Source organism: Myotis myotis, unplaced genomic scaffold, assembly GCF_014108235.1.
Source record: "Myotis myotis isolate mMyoMyo1 unplaced genomic scaffold, mMyoMyo1.p scaffold_m19_p_3, whole genome shotgun sequence".
Classification (NCBI taxonomy): Eukaryota; Metazoa; Chordata; class Mammalia; order Chiroptera; family Vespertilionidae; genus Myotis; species Myotis myotis.
In genome coordinates, this window is record NW_023416335.1 from 165,204,366 (window position 1) to 165,219,336 (window position 14,971).

The following is a 14,971-nucleotide window of genomic DNA, read 5'->3' on the forward strand; positions in this document are numbered from 1 at the left end:
TCAGAGACCCAGCTACAGTTGGTGGGCTGTTTCCGGAGACCCAGCTACAGTCCTACAGTCACCCAGCTGATTCCAGACATGTCCTGTGAATCCCCACCTCCCCCCCAGAGACGGTTGGAACCATTTCTTAGCTGACGCTAGACTTTCCACTTGTTGACCTTGAACCTGGGCCAAATTTATGCAGCTAATATCTGATACATCATTTTCTCTGAATCCCGCTTCACCTTGTTCATCAATAAATGTTTTCAACCCCCCCCCCCCCAAAAGAAGAATGAATGGAGAGGAATAAAGAAGAGGATGTAGTAAAATAACAATACAAAAGAGACCATTTGCTGAATATGCACTCTGATAAGAGTTTTATAAAATTATCTCACTGAAGCCTCACACGAACCCTAGGAAGTAGTTAATATCATGATCTACAATTTCTATAAGTATCAGGCAACTACAGCACAGAGAAGGCAAATGCATTGCCCAGGGTCATACAGTTATTAAATTGTGGAGGCAGAATTCAAATCTGACATTCCACACAATTTTGCCTTTGATTGTTATTCAAAGCACCAAATCTGCACTCTTTGCTTCTAGATTTCTGACTTAGAAAAAAAAAATAAAGCTATTCATAAGCTACTAAAAATAAAAAAGGCAAGCCATAGATTGAGAAAAAATATTTATAATAAATAATCTGAAAAATAACTTGTATCTAGTATCTACAAAAAACTCTTCTAACTTTGAAAGAGTAGACAACATAATGACAAATAGACAGCCCTGGCTGGGTGTTGCTCATTGGTTAGCGCACTGGCCTGTGCACCAGAGGGTTGCAGGTTCGATTCATGGTCCTGGTTGGGGTATATGTGTGAGGCAGCTAATCAGTGTGTCTCTCTGACATCAATGTTTCTCTCCTCTTATTCCCCCTCCCCTCTTCCGTCCACTCTCTAAAAAAAAAAAAATCAGCGGAAAAAGTATTCTCACTCTTTGGGTGAGGATTAAAAAAAAGAAGAAAAATAGACAAAATAATGAAAGAAAGACAAAAGATTTGAACAGGAACTTTACAAAAGATGATTTAGGATCGGCCCGTTGTTACATATAGAGATATTCGTGAGCAGTGAGATACCGTTATATACCTACTAGAGCGGCCAACATTAGAGGCTGGTAATACTAAGTGTTGCTGAGCATGTGGAGTAATGGCAACTCTCATACATGGTTGATGGGATGCAAAAATGATTCAGCATTTTGGACCAAAATGTCTGACATTTAAAAATAAATTAATCCTACACTTTCAAATGTCACGTCAACTTCATTCCTCGGTATTTATCCAAAAGAAATGAAAGCATCTGTTCACAATGGGACTTGCACTTGAATGTACATACCAGCTTGCTTATAGTAGCCCTATGATGGAAATTACTCACATGTCCACTATCAAGTGAATAATAAGTATTTGTCCATGTTCATAAAATGGAAAACTACTCAGTAATAAAAAGGAATGAACTATAGTTACACACAGCAACATTGATGAATATAAAACATACTGAACAAAGAAAGCTAGGCACCAAATATAATATTGTATGATTCCATTAATGTGAATTCCTAGAATAGGCAAGTCCACTAATAGTTATAGAAATAATATCAAAGTTTACCTGGTGCTGGAGAGGAGGCACTAACTGCTAAGGGATATGAGAGAATTTTGGAGTGAGAAAAATATTTTGTATTTTGATTGTGGTGTTACATGGGTGTAGTATATATTTATCAAAACTTGTCAAACTGTACACTTAAAATAGGTGACTTAATTGTATGTAAATTTTCCCTCAACAAAAGAATTTGCCGCCCTAACCGGTTTGGCTCAGTGGGTAGAGCATTGGCCTGCGGACTCAAGGGTCCCAGGTTCGATTCCGGTCAAGGGCATGTACCTTGGTTGCGGGCACATACCCAGTAGGGAGTGTGCAGAAGGCAGCTGATCGATGTTTCTCTCTCATCGATGTTTCTAGCTCTCTATCCCTCTCCCTTCCTCTCTGTAAAAAATCAATAAAATATATGAAAAAAAAAAGTATTTGCCAATGTATGGTAGGGTCATCCTGGGTAGAGGAAAGGTTGACCTGTCAGAGCTCTCACTGTTATTTATTCTTTTTTTTTTTTTGAAGGTTTTTATTTTTTTATTATTTTTTTAATATATTTTTTATTGATTAAGATATTACATATGTGTCCTTGTCCCCACATTACCCTCTACTCCCCCCCCCCCCGCTCATGCCCTCACCCCCCCGTTGTCCATGTCCATTGGTTAGGCCTATATGCTTGCATATAAGTCCTTTGGTTGATCTTTCCCCCTTACCCCCACCCTCCCCTACCTTCCCTCCAAAGCCTGACAGTCCAATCAATGCCTTTCCGTCTCTGGATCAGTCCTTGTTCATCAGTTTATGTTGTTCATTATATTCCACAAATGAGTGAGATCATGTGGTATTTATCCGCTCTCCAGTTCCATCCATGCTGTGGCAAATGGTAAGAGTTCCTTTTTCTTCTTCCTCTTCTTAAAGAATACCTTTCAGCATTTCATATAATGCTGCTTTGGTGGTGATGAACTCCTTTAGCTTTTTCTTATCCGTGAAGCTCTTTCTCTGACCTTCTATTCTGAATGATAGCTTTGCTGGATAAAGTAATCTTGGTTGCAGGTTCTTGCTATTCATCACTTTGACTATTTCTTGCCACTCTCTTCTGGCCTGCATGGTTTCTGTTGAGAAATCAGCTGACAGTCGTATGGGTACTCCCTTGTAGGTAACTGACTGTCTTTCTCTTGCTGCTTTTAAGATTCTCTCTTTGTCTTTTGCTCTTGGCATTTTAATTATGATGTGTCTTGGTGTGGTCCTCCTTGGATTCCTTTTGTTTGGGGTTCTCTGCGCTTCCTGGACTTGTAAGTCCATTTCTTTCACCAGGTAGGGGAAGTTTTCTGTCATTATTTCTTCAAAAAGGTTTTCAATATCTTGCCCTCTCTCTCCTTCTGGTACCCCTATAATTCTGATGTTGGTATGCTTGAAGTTGTCCCAGAGGTTCCTTACACTATCTTCATATTTTTGGAATCTCTTTTCTTTTTTCTTTTTTGGTTGGGTATTTTTTGTTTCTTTGTATTTCAAATCTTTGACTTGATTCTTGGGATCCTCTTGTCTGCTGTTGGATCTCTGTAAATTATTCTTTATTTCAGTCAGTGTATGCTTAATTTCTAGTTGGTCCTTTTTCATGTCCTCCATGGTCTCACTATACTTATTGAGGGATTCATTAAATTTATCGGCGGTTTCCATAAAATTCTTGAAAAACCTTATAAACGTGGCCTTGAACTCTATATCCAATCGTTTGCTTTCCTCCATTTCTGCCATTTGTGACCTGTTTCTTTGTCTCCGCATTTTGGCAGCTTCCCTGTGTTGATAGAGTGGCTTTGTGTGCTACGTGTCCTGTAGGGCCCAGTAGCTCAGCCTCCCCAGTTACCTGGGGTGGACACTCTTGGTGCACTCTTGGTGCCTTGGTTGTTGTAGAATCACTGGGAGGAATTGACCTCCAGGCCAATTGGCTGTGAGAATCAGCTGTGTCTAAAGTGGGAGAACTTCTGTGCTGAAGACACCCTTCTGGGGCAAGACTTGCTTCAGTGGGGCTTTGGTGCTCACTGAGTCTGCTCCCTGAGTGTGTCCCTTATGGATCTGAGGAGTTGCAGTCTGGTACCCTCTGACCACTGGGTACAGTGGCTCCTGGATCTAAGGAGGTGCTAATTCAGCCTCTGCCTGAGGCCACACAGCAGGAACCATGAAGAGGCTCAGCTGTGAAGCAATGCAAGCCGCTGCGGGGCCTTGGGCCTTCTCTTGGAAGTTCCGGGTCTGCCTGGCTCGGCTGCAGTTAGGTACATTCACATGCAAAAGCCTCTGCCGCAGCCTGGGTGGGGCGGGGTCTCAGGGAATCAAAGGGCGGATCAAGGAGCTATGGCTGATTCTCCGCCCGGAGTCGCGGGTCTCAGTGACCCGCTAATTGCTGCAAGCACCTCTGAGGGAAAGCCGCCTTCAAGTTCGCCCGCTGCCGGACAGACCAGCTTCTCCCCGTATGAGTCCTGGGTCCCCAGAGACTTCCCGGAACTGGAGTTCAGAGCAGTCGGGAGCTTGTGATTCAAAAAGACAGCCGCGTCCTCAGGTGCCACCCCGTTTACTCGCGCGCGCGTGCGCGCGCGCCAGCCGGCCGTACCTCTGCACTTGTACCTCTGCACTTCACCTCTGCAGCTCCTCTGGCTCTCAGCGTGCTTTTCTTTCCTTCTAGTTGTAGAATTTACACTCAGCCAGCCTTTCTGTTGTTCTGGATGATGTTTGCTCTGTCCTTTGCGGTAATTTTCAATTGTTGTGTGAGGCGACAATTTCCCGGTGTTTACCTATGCCGCCATCTTAGTTTCTCCTTTGTTATTTATTCTTTTAAGAAATATGTTTTTATTGCTTTTAGAGAGAAGAAGGGAGAGGGAGAGACATCAACATAGATTGGCTGCCTCCAGTACGCCCTTTGCTGGGGATAGAACCCAAAACCCGGACATGTGCCCTCACTGAAAATTGAACCCCTAGGGTGCTATTCTCAGAATGTCCACAAGAGGGCACTATTGCAACTAATCCCTAACTACGTTGCTGTTCTTAGAATACCCACCAGAGGGCGCTATTGCAACACCTGCCTGCAAGGGCCACAGGCCTCTAGGACTGTCAATTGGGTTTTCAGACTCTTAGAATATTCATCTTACTAGGGTGCTGTTCTTAGACTGTCCACAAGAGGGCGCTATTGCAACTAATCTCTTACTAGGGTGCTGTTCTCAGAGGTGACCTCTTTGTATATGGGTCCACGCTCAACCACTGACCCACACCAACCTGGCAATTCTTAAAGTAGCTCTTATCACTTCTAAGAATAGGAACCCAGGGCCATTTCAGCTCCAACTGCCTATGAGTTTGGCTGAGCACTTCCTTGTGACTGCAGCACAGTTCAACTTGTCCCTCTGACCAATCTTCCTTCCTGCAGCTTCCCATCTCGCCCCACCCCAACATATACACACACAAAAGCACTCTCCAATAAACTTCCTGCGTATCAATCTCCATTTCAGACGCTGTTTCCTAGGGAATCTGGCCTGTAACAAAAAATAATAATAACAATACCTAGTTTGTGGGGTTAGTTATTCAAAACTAAAATTATTGGAAATAAGAACATGTAAGCCAGGCAATATTTAGAGTATAAGTTTCCACGGCCTAGCGTTCTACAGGAGAATGGTTAAGATATTAATTAACTTTATTTAAAATGTATTAGTAACATTTTCAGTTTGACTAATAAAAATAAAAATATATTCTATAAATTTCAACAGAAACAAAATAGAACAATAAAATTACATGTAAGCAAGAGATAGAACTAAAATATCATAATAGGACCAAACTTAAAAAATAACAGAAAGATGTATGAAAAATCCCCCCAAATATTCTGAAATTAGCATACTTTTAAATAACCAACTGATCAAAGAGGCTATCTTAAGGAAAATTAAGAAATATTTTGAACTAAATAAATATATAACATTAAAAATTTGGGGATGCAGCTAAAGCAGCACTTAGAAGAAGATGTATGGCATTAAATGCTTATAGTATCAGCATTTAAATCAGTAATTTAAGTCTCTACCTTCCTTTGATTACATTAACCCTTTAAAAGGATATTGGGAATACCTATTCAGTCTTACCTGGCAGTGTTGTGAAGAATAAAAAACAAGCACTATTAGGTAAAGTCCTCATCCATGTCTACCTTTACTCTGATGCCCATGGAAAGGGGGAGGAGTTCAAATGGGAGAAGTAGCCTGGAAGTTTCAGGCTGGGGTAATCAGAGAAGTAAATAAAAAACTATGGAAATGGAAACGGTAGAGAACAGCACCTGGAACTGAGCAATACATTCCGAAAACACGGCCGCAGAGGAATGTAAGATAGAAGTCCAGCCTTCCAGCTGTGCTGAAGAAGAAGCTGACCCGTGGAGGCGGCTGGGGCACAAAGTGAACGCTGACATCACGAAGGAGCCAACTGTCTGGAAACCAGAGCAGCCGATTCCAATCACAGGGTGTGTGCAAGCATCAGGAAGCCAGTGCCAAGGCTCACAGTCGCTGAGAAATACATGGGTAGAAGTCGGAGATCAAAACCCAAAAGAGAATTAGGGATGAACAGCAAGAAATGACTTTAGAATTCAGCCCGTTGAAAACAGGGCAGGAGTCCCTGTAGCACGTGCCCTTCAGGTGGATTAGGGCCGCTTTGGAAACAATGACAAAGGCAAAAATAAGCAAGTGGATTTATAGCAAACTAAAAAGTTTCTGTACAGCAAAAGGAACAATCAACAACATGGAAAGGCAACATATAAAATGAAGGAAAATATTTGCAAGTTGTATACTGATAAGGAACTCATCGGTATAAAAGGAACTCATCACAACTCAATAATAAAACAAAGCAAAATCCTCCAAAGAGCAAACCCAATGAAATAACCTGGCTAAAATGGACAGAGGACCTGAAGAGGCATGTTCCCAAAGAAGGCATGCTATCGATAATGAACACGTGCATGAAAGGTGCTCAGCACCACGACTCATCAGGGAGATGCAAATTCAGACCGCAGTTGGACATCACGCACATCTGTTAGAGCGGCTGTTGGAAAAAAACTCACGAGACGACAAGTGTTGGCGAGGAGGTGGAGAAAAGGAACCCTTGAGCTCTATTAGTAGAATGTACATTGGTGCAGCCATTGTGGAAACAGTATGGAGATTCCTCAAAAATTAAAAATAAAAATACTATATGATCCAGTAATCCAACTGCTGGGTATATAGGAGAAGGAAATGAAATCATAATCTTGAAGAAAAATCTGAGTCTCCATGTTCATTGCAGCATTATTCATAATAGCCAAGATATGGAAATAACATGTATCCATCAATGGATGAATGGATAAAGAAAATGTGATATCTATATCTATATCTATATCTATATCTATATCTATATCTATATCTATATCTATATCTATATCTATATCTATATCTATATCTATATCTATATCTATATCTATATCTATATCTATCTATCTATTTAAAAGAAGGAAACCCTGTCATTTACAATAACATGGATGGACCTTGAGGTCATTTTGCTAAGTAAAATGAGTCAGACAAAGACAATTACTGTATGATCTCGCTCATGTGAAATTGAAAACATCCCACTCATGGAAACAAAGAATAGAATGCTGGTTGCCAGGGGCAAGGGGTGGGGAAAATGAAGAGATGTTGGTCAAGGGTACAGACTTCCAGTTATAAGATAAATAAGTTCTCAGAATCTAATGTTCAGCAATATGACTGTAATGAACAATACTGTATTATATTCTGCTATGAGAATAGATCTTAAATGTTTTCATCACACATATACACACATGCAAATGGTAATTATGTGAGGGGATAGAGGTGTTAACTAACCTTCTTGTGGTAATTATTCTACAATATGTACATGTATCAAATCATCATATTGTGTAACTTAAACATACACAATGTTATATGTCAATTATAACTCAATAAAGTTGGGGAAAAAGAATATGAATGTGGCAAATTGTTGACAGTGGGTGAATATATGAATTTATTATAATACTAGAAGCCTGGTACACAAAATTCGTGCACTCAGGAGGGGGTCCCTCAGCCTGGCCTGTGCCCTCTCACAGTCCAGGAGCCCTCAGGAGATGTCCGACTGATGGCTTAGGCCCGCTCCCTGTGGGAAGCGGGCCTAAGCCAGCAGTTGGACATCCTTAGTGCTGCAGTGGAGGCGGAAGAGGCTCCTGCCACTGCCATTGCGCTCACCAGCCGTGAGCCCTGCTTCTGGCTGAGTGGCACTCCCCCTGTGGAGACTCAGTGGATAGAGCATCAGCCTGCAGACCAAAGGGTTCCAGGTTCAATTCCCGTCAAGGGCACGTACTTTGGTTGCGGGCTCCTCCCCGACCCGGGTCCTGGTTGGGGCTCGTGTAGGAGACAACCAGTTGATGTGTTTCTCTCACATCCATGTTTCTCTTGGTCTTTCCCTCTCTCTTCCACTCTCCCTAAACATCAATGGAAAAATATTCCCAGGTGAGGACTAAAACACACACACACACACACACACACACACACACACACACACTAATAAAAAATAAATTAATTAATGGTTCATGTAAACAAAAAAGCAGGTATAGCTGTAGTAATGCAGTACAACAATTTAAAGTCATTCTATGTAAATTGAGAGCAGACCTTTGGTGTGGATAGGAATGCGAGTCAATAGTGCTAAGTGACTTTGCAAGGACATTTGTATAAGCAACCAAATCAGAAAGTGCCCATAGAGAGCACCCCCTCTCCAAGTTTTATTGGCTTTAAATAACTCTTTAATTTAAGTAACTCTCTAACTTAAGAATTTGTCCAAAGTTTGGGTTTTAAATTGAAGATCTAGCTGTATTCATCTAGTGATGATTTACTTGAATTATGGGAGGAAGTAGACCAAGGTGAGGATATTAACCAGAAGAAGTACAATGTTCAATGTCATTGTGACCCTTAGGGTGTCCTTCCAGATGGTTGTCCTGGGCTCTGTCTGCTCACCTACAAACCCCGGTTTCAGATGGCGGCTGCCGAATGTGCTTTGAAACATGCTTCTGATTCCTTAATCTCTAGATGTCCTCCAAAAAGGACAGCTTGAGAAACCCCGATTTTTACCGTAGCACCTGAGAGAATGAACATAGCTTCCTAGTATGTTTCTGAAAAATCTGGTGTGTTGTGAATGCCTCTTCACTGCCTTGATTCAGATCTCAGCCTGCAAGCAGACCACCTAACGAAGCCTCTGGTGAGGGAGACTTTAGTAGGAGCTTTTCTCCAGGACCTGTGCACATCTTGCCACACACTCTCTCTTCCAGTGCTGTGACCATTGTTTGCTGTTCTTCTTTGGTCTATTTCCAAGAATCTGCATCTTTCTCTGAATGCAACTGTTCCCATTAGATATCTATCTTCTTTTTCAGATGACCTCAAGAAACACTATTTTACAAACATTTCTAGGAAAGTGATGGTTCCTCTTATCTGAGGCATATTTATTTTCTTTTCTGCATTTGGCTGTGATTGCTGATCTGAATACTGCTTTTTATTGCTTATAGAGAAGGATAGAGGTAATCCTATATAATAAAAGCCTAAGATGCAAACTGTCCCCTTGGGCAGTCGTTTGACCGGGAGTTCGACCACTTGCTATGACATGCGCTGACCATTAGAGGCAGCACGGAACATGGTGGGTGTCAGTGACACACTGCAACCTCTCTCTGGTTACCTGGGGGTGGGCGTGACAGGGACAGAGGCGTGGTGAGAATGCAGGGTGCCTACAGAACTCGCTCTCACTCCCCCTGCTACCTACCGCCAGGGCTCGCGTTTAGTTGCCAGGCACCCGCGAGGAGCCCACCTCGCACCCATGCCTCTTCTGGGTGAGCCAGGCCCACACCCCACACCCACGCAGCCTCTTCTGGGTGAGCCAGGCCCATAGCCATCGGGACTGCAGGAGCCGGTGGGACTCCCCGTGGTTTCACGCAGGAGCTGGCCTCGAGGCTGGCTGGGAGAGAGCGCACTGCCTGCCTGGCTTCTGTGTGGCACCACTGGGTGGCCCAGAGGCCCATGCTGCACCCCAGCATGCGGTGTCTGGTTGCGTTCACCGCATCTCCATGTGGGGATTTGGGCACCATGACTCAGGTGCATGGAGGCTCACAGGGGCCTGGGGGCCCAGGTGCTGCCCAGAGCCCAGAGGTCAGCTGGGACCTGCCCTTCCACACCAGATGCTCATGCTTCGATTGCCGGCCAGGCATAGGGACTGCACCTGTGCATGAATTTCGTGCACCGGGCCTCTAGTCAAATTATAGGCAAGCAGGCTACTGCCATAAGTCTTGACTTGACTGGAAGTATAGAAAGTCCCTGTGATTCCTGGCCCACTAGTTTATTCTATCACAGGCACTTAGTTCATAGCCCAGGACAGAAGGTATTTTACACTAGACTCCACTATTAGAAAGACTAGTCCTTAGAACTAGCTTTTTAAAATTTTTATATTTTTTATTTTTATTTTTTTATTGATTTCAGAGAGTAAGGGAGAGGGAGAGAGAGATAGAAACATCAATGATGAGAGAGAATCATTGATCTGCTGCCCCTACACACGCCACAATGGGGACTGAGCCTGCAACCTAGGTATGTGCCCCGTCTGGGAATCGAGCCATGACCTGAGCCATATCAGCTGGGCAGGACTAGCTTTTTAAATGTGTCCCTATCACACGTGGTTCAAGATCATCCTCTCATTCCCAGTCACATTCTCAGCCATACTTGCTTAGTGTAAAGAATTCCTATTCCTGTCCTTCATGTACCTCTCCCAATACCTTAGGGTGGAGTGAAGGAGAAATTCAGTAACAGCCTTTTTTTTTTCTGTTTCTGAAAATGTATTTCTTTGCTATCAGGACGTTCTCCTCCTCTCTCTTGGCACTCCAAGATCTCCACACTCATTTCACTCATGCTGCTTCACATACTGGTTACCCATGGTACAGAAATGGGGTAAAACCAAGAGGAGTTTTCCCTGATTCCGAAGAGTTGTAGAATACAATAGTTTGCAATGCCTTACGTTTGGAAGTCTTAAATAGTTCAGTTGGGAAGGATACCTCTCTGCAATGTAAGAAAGTATGTTTAGAGGATGAGCCTTGGCATGAAGGAGGCTAACAGCTATTGGTACATGAAGCTTGTTGCCAACAAGTTGAAGGAATTATTCAGACTCAGTACCCTCACCTCCACTTGCCCAGGGGCACTGATCTTAGAGCTCAGACCTAGAATCTGTTTTTATAGGATCCATGTATATCCTGGCCTAATCTTAAAGTGATTTAAGTCCCGTTTTTCTATTGGGTTGGGTCACGCTATTTTTAATCTACAGAGGCCAATTCTGAGGGTGTCTACAAGTTTCTATACCCATGAACAAATCTGCTACAAGTTGTTAGTCTTGGGTTTACACAATGTTTTAATGAATGCCAGTGCAGAATCAGGTTTGGGGGTGGGGATGGGAGCCTGATAATAGTGCAGAGGACGCATAAATATGTACCGTCACACACACTTTTCAAGTCCTCTGTTTTCCTGAAGTAGTAAGTCTCTAGATCCAAGTTATATCTGATTCTGAAAATCTGTGCTGCCATATTTTATAACCGTTCCTGAGCCCTCAGCCATGAACCACTATATCAAGGGACTCTTCCTTGGCTTTGTACTATGCCTGGGTTGACTGGACAAGTGCTAGTTCTAATCCTGGGACCATGGCATATAATGACATATAATCCTTATACATAATCTGTATGTCTGTAGGGGGAGAGGGGCATTGGCCATGGACTTTCATTGTATGCTCTGATTGCCTCACTCATAATACCCCTGAGGTCTCCTTTGTTCTTGAGGTTGGCTGGGGACATCCTCCTTCCTAGAACCAACCCCACAAGAAACAAAGTTATAAATCAAGCCAACTGCGGAACAGGATCATGCTTGGAACTATCTCTGGACAGAGAAAAAACAATACCTGGTATGGACTAGAGATTAGGGAAGGGGAAGGAAAAGTGGGGTGAAATTACGGAAGGAAGTTGGCAGGCTCAGTGTTTCTGTGTGGCACAACTCTTTTTTCTTCATCCTTTTCCTAGAAGTAGGGCCTGGTGCCAGGGCTCATGGGGCTTTCTCCGCAAATAAAAGGAGGTGAAGAATGAGTGGTGCGCCCACTTCAGATTCTTGGGGGAAGCCAACATGATGTCCTTCTTGTCTCTGCTCCTGGTGTGCATTCTGTTCCCTGCCCTTGAGGCCAAGCAATTTACAAAATGCGAGCTGTCCCAGGTGCTGAAAGACATGGATGGCTATGGAGGCGTCACTCTACCTGAATGTGAGTTTTCTGCTGCCTTGCTTCATCCCACTCTTCATCTGCTTCTCTCCTCCACCCTCTTTTCCCGCCCCTTTCATCCTTACTTTCATTTAAATATCTAATAACCCTCTTACGTTGATCTATTTACATGTTTAGTACATTTATTCTCCTATATTTTCTTTCTCCCATTATCGGATCTTTTTGGAACTTTTCTTTTGATCTCATCAAGATACTCTGTTGCTTTGCCATATTTGAAGACTTGCTGGAGAGCCATTTTCTCCCTAGGAATACAGGTCCTCATTTATGCTATGCCTGGACATTTCTGTGATACCTTTCTCCTCTTTTCCCAGGGATCTGTAACATATTTCATGTCAGTGGTTATGACACACAAACCATAGTCAATAACAATGGCAAGACAGAATATGGACTCTTCCAGATCAATAATAAACTTTGGTGCAGGGACAATCAGATACAGTCAAGGAACATCTGTGACATCTCCTGTGATAGTGAGTAGTCTCTTTTACCCCGTTTCTCTGTTTTTCTGGAGCCTAGCCCTGGATGATCTCTGGATTCACTGCCTTGGACTCCACATCAACTTTGGGACTTGAATTGAGAATGCTATGTAAGAGGCTGTTAGAATTTTTCATGGTCACCAAATCCCCGAACAGTCCCCTGAAGTTTATAGGTAGATGATCTGAGCTGTCTGGGAGTCTTGAATCGGATACCCAGCATTTTCAGAGTAAGTCAGTTGATGAGGTTGATAATTCCTCCAGACATGCTCCTCAGCTAGGGGAGGCACTGGATTTCTGTATTGGCTTTCTTATGTAGAAAGGCAATAGGCATAAGCTTCCAGAGAAGGACCAGACCTACTAGATCCAGGGAAGAGAAAAACTCATTACGTTTCTGGATAATGCTCAGCTCTCTCATTTTGTTCCCTCAAACTATTTCCAGAATTCTTGGATGATGACCTTACTGATGACATGATATGTGCCAAGAAGATCCTGGATAGTGAAGGAATTGACTACTGGTGAGTCCCTATTCTATTTTCTACTTCCCCTTCCCTTTCTTCTTCTCACCCCTTTAGCTCCTGCACCACTCCTCTCCTCTCTATCTTCTGGCCATTTAATCTAGAATATAGTCTCCAAAGCAACACTCATCGAGCAGATTCAGGTTTCCAAGTTTTAAGCCTCCATCACTCCACTCCTGTTTGGCAATTGTCTTAATAGGAGTTTCCCATAGAAGGCTGAGACCCAACCTCCTTTCAGCTAGACTTGAACATCTGATTCTACTTGTATAGTCCTAGACCAGCTATGGGCAAACTATGGCCCGCGGGCCGGATCCGGCCCGTTTGAAATAAATAAAACTAAAAAAAAAAAGACCGTACCCTTTTATGTAATGATGTTTACTTTGAATTTATATTAGTTCACACAAACACTCCATCCATGCTTTTGTTCTGGCCCTCCGGTCCAGTTTAAGAACCCATTGTGGCCCTCGAGTCAAAAAGTTTGCCCACCCCTGTCCTAGACCCTAAAGTGAACCCTCAGTACCTCTGTATATCTTTTCTAGCCCTGCAATTTTTTATTTTATTTTAGTTTTAAAAAAGGACCCTACTCCACTAGGTGGCTCGTCTGGCTAGGAAAGTCTTTCTGTATTTTTCACCCATACTGTTCCACCTCAGCTCTCCTGAGGATAAAGCTAGATGGAAGTTTAAGCTAAGATCCAGTCAGCCAACTTGCTCTGTCTCCTTTCCATTACCAGGTTGCCCCATAAGCCACTCTGCTCTGAGAAGCTGGAACAGTGGCTCTGCGAGAAGTTGTGAGCACCGACAGTTCTTGCTTCTTCTGTTCTTATTCTGCTCCTGGAACTCCTCTTCCCCAAAGATACCCCAGTTTGCATCTTTCTACTCTCTTGAAGCTAATTTGTCTTTGAGATGTGGGCCCTGTAGTCACACCGTTGGACATGGGAGGACAGTTCTCTGGGGTATGCGACTGGTGCTCTAGACTTCTGTCCCATGCTGAATGCTCCTGGTGGCACTTTCACTACAACAATGGATTCTACCTCTGTCTTAAATAAAGGATCTGATTTTGAATGGCTGGTTGTATTTTCTTCCTGGTGGGAGAGGGAATAGGGTGTGTGGATGGATACTGAAGCCATAGATCATAGCTACCTTCCATCTCTACTGAAAAGGAAATAGGCTGAACTTAGATGGATTTACTTTCTGTGCCAACTCAGTCAACAAACTTTTATGGATCACCTAGAATATTTAAGGAACTATGGAAGAGATCCAAAATTGGCTAAAAGAACTAGTAAGAGAGATGAAATAAACACTAATAAATAATAATATACAAGGAATCCTATCTAATAAAAGACAAGAGAGTAATTAACCGTACCTCCGCTACGCTTCCCATTGGCTAATCAGGGTGATATGCAAATTAACTGCCAACAAAGATGGCGGCTGGCAGCCACGCAGCTAAAGTGAGCAGGAGGCTTGCTTGCTCCAGTGATGGAGGAAGCCAAGGTTCCCCGCCTGCCAGGCCCGGCTCTGAGCCTGAAAGCAACAATGTTTCAATTATAGAAGCTAAACAAATCCCAGATACCTGCTTTCAGCCAGCCGCAGCCTTAGAGCTGGGAGCGCCAGTGATGGCAGCAATGTTTCAATTATAGAAGGTAAATAAATCCCAGAATAAAAAAAAAAAGAAATAAAGAAGAGGCTGGAAGCTTCAGTTGCCCGCAAGCCTAAAAACAGCCCTCAGTCCCTCATCCATGCTGGCCAGGCACCCCAGTGGGGACCCCCACCCTGAAGGGGGTGTGACCAGCTGCAAACAGCCATCACCCCTCACCTAGGCTGGCCAGGCACTCAAGTGGGACCCCCACCCTGATCCGGGACACCCTTCAAGGCAAACCAGCCGGCCCCCACCCGTGCACCAGGCCTCTATCCTATATAGTAATAGGGTAATATGCAAACTGACCCTAACAGCAGAAAGACTGGGAATGACTAGTCACTATGACACACACTGACCACCAGGGGGCAGACGCTCAATGCAGGAGCTGCCCTCTGGTGGTCAGGGTGCTCTCAC

At 43.5% G+C, this 14,971-nt stretch overlaps 1 protein-coding gene across 1 annotated transcript; it reads left to right on the plus strand.

Annotated features, from left to right (window-relative positions):
• The first annotated feature begins 11,782 nt into the window (after positions 1–11,782).
• On the plus strand, positions 11,783–13,713 carry LALBA (lactalbumin alpha). The gene is made up of 4 exons (XM_036297750.1): positions 11,783–11,915; positions 12,245–12,400; positions 12,846–12,921; positions 13,653–13,713. Exons 1-4 carry the CDS (start codon positions 11,783–11,785, stop codon positions 13,711–13,713), a joined length of 426 nt encoding a protein of 141 aa, XP_036153643.1.
• Positions 13,714–14,971: the final 1,258 nt, after the last annotated feature.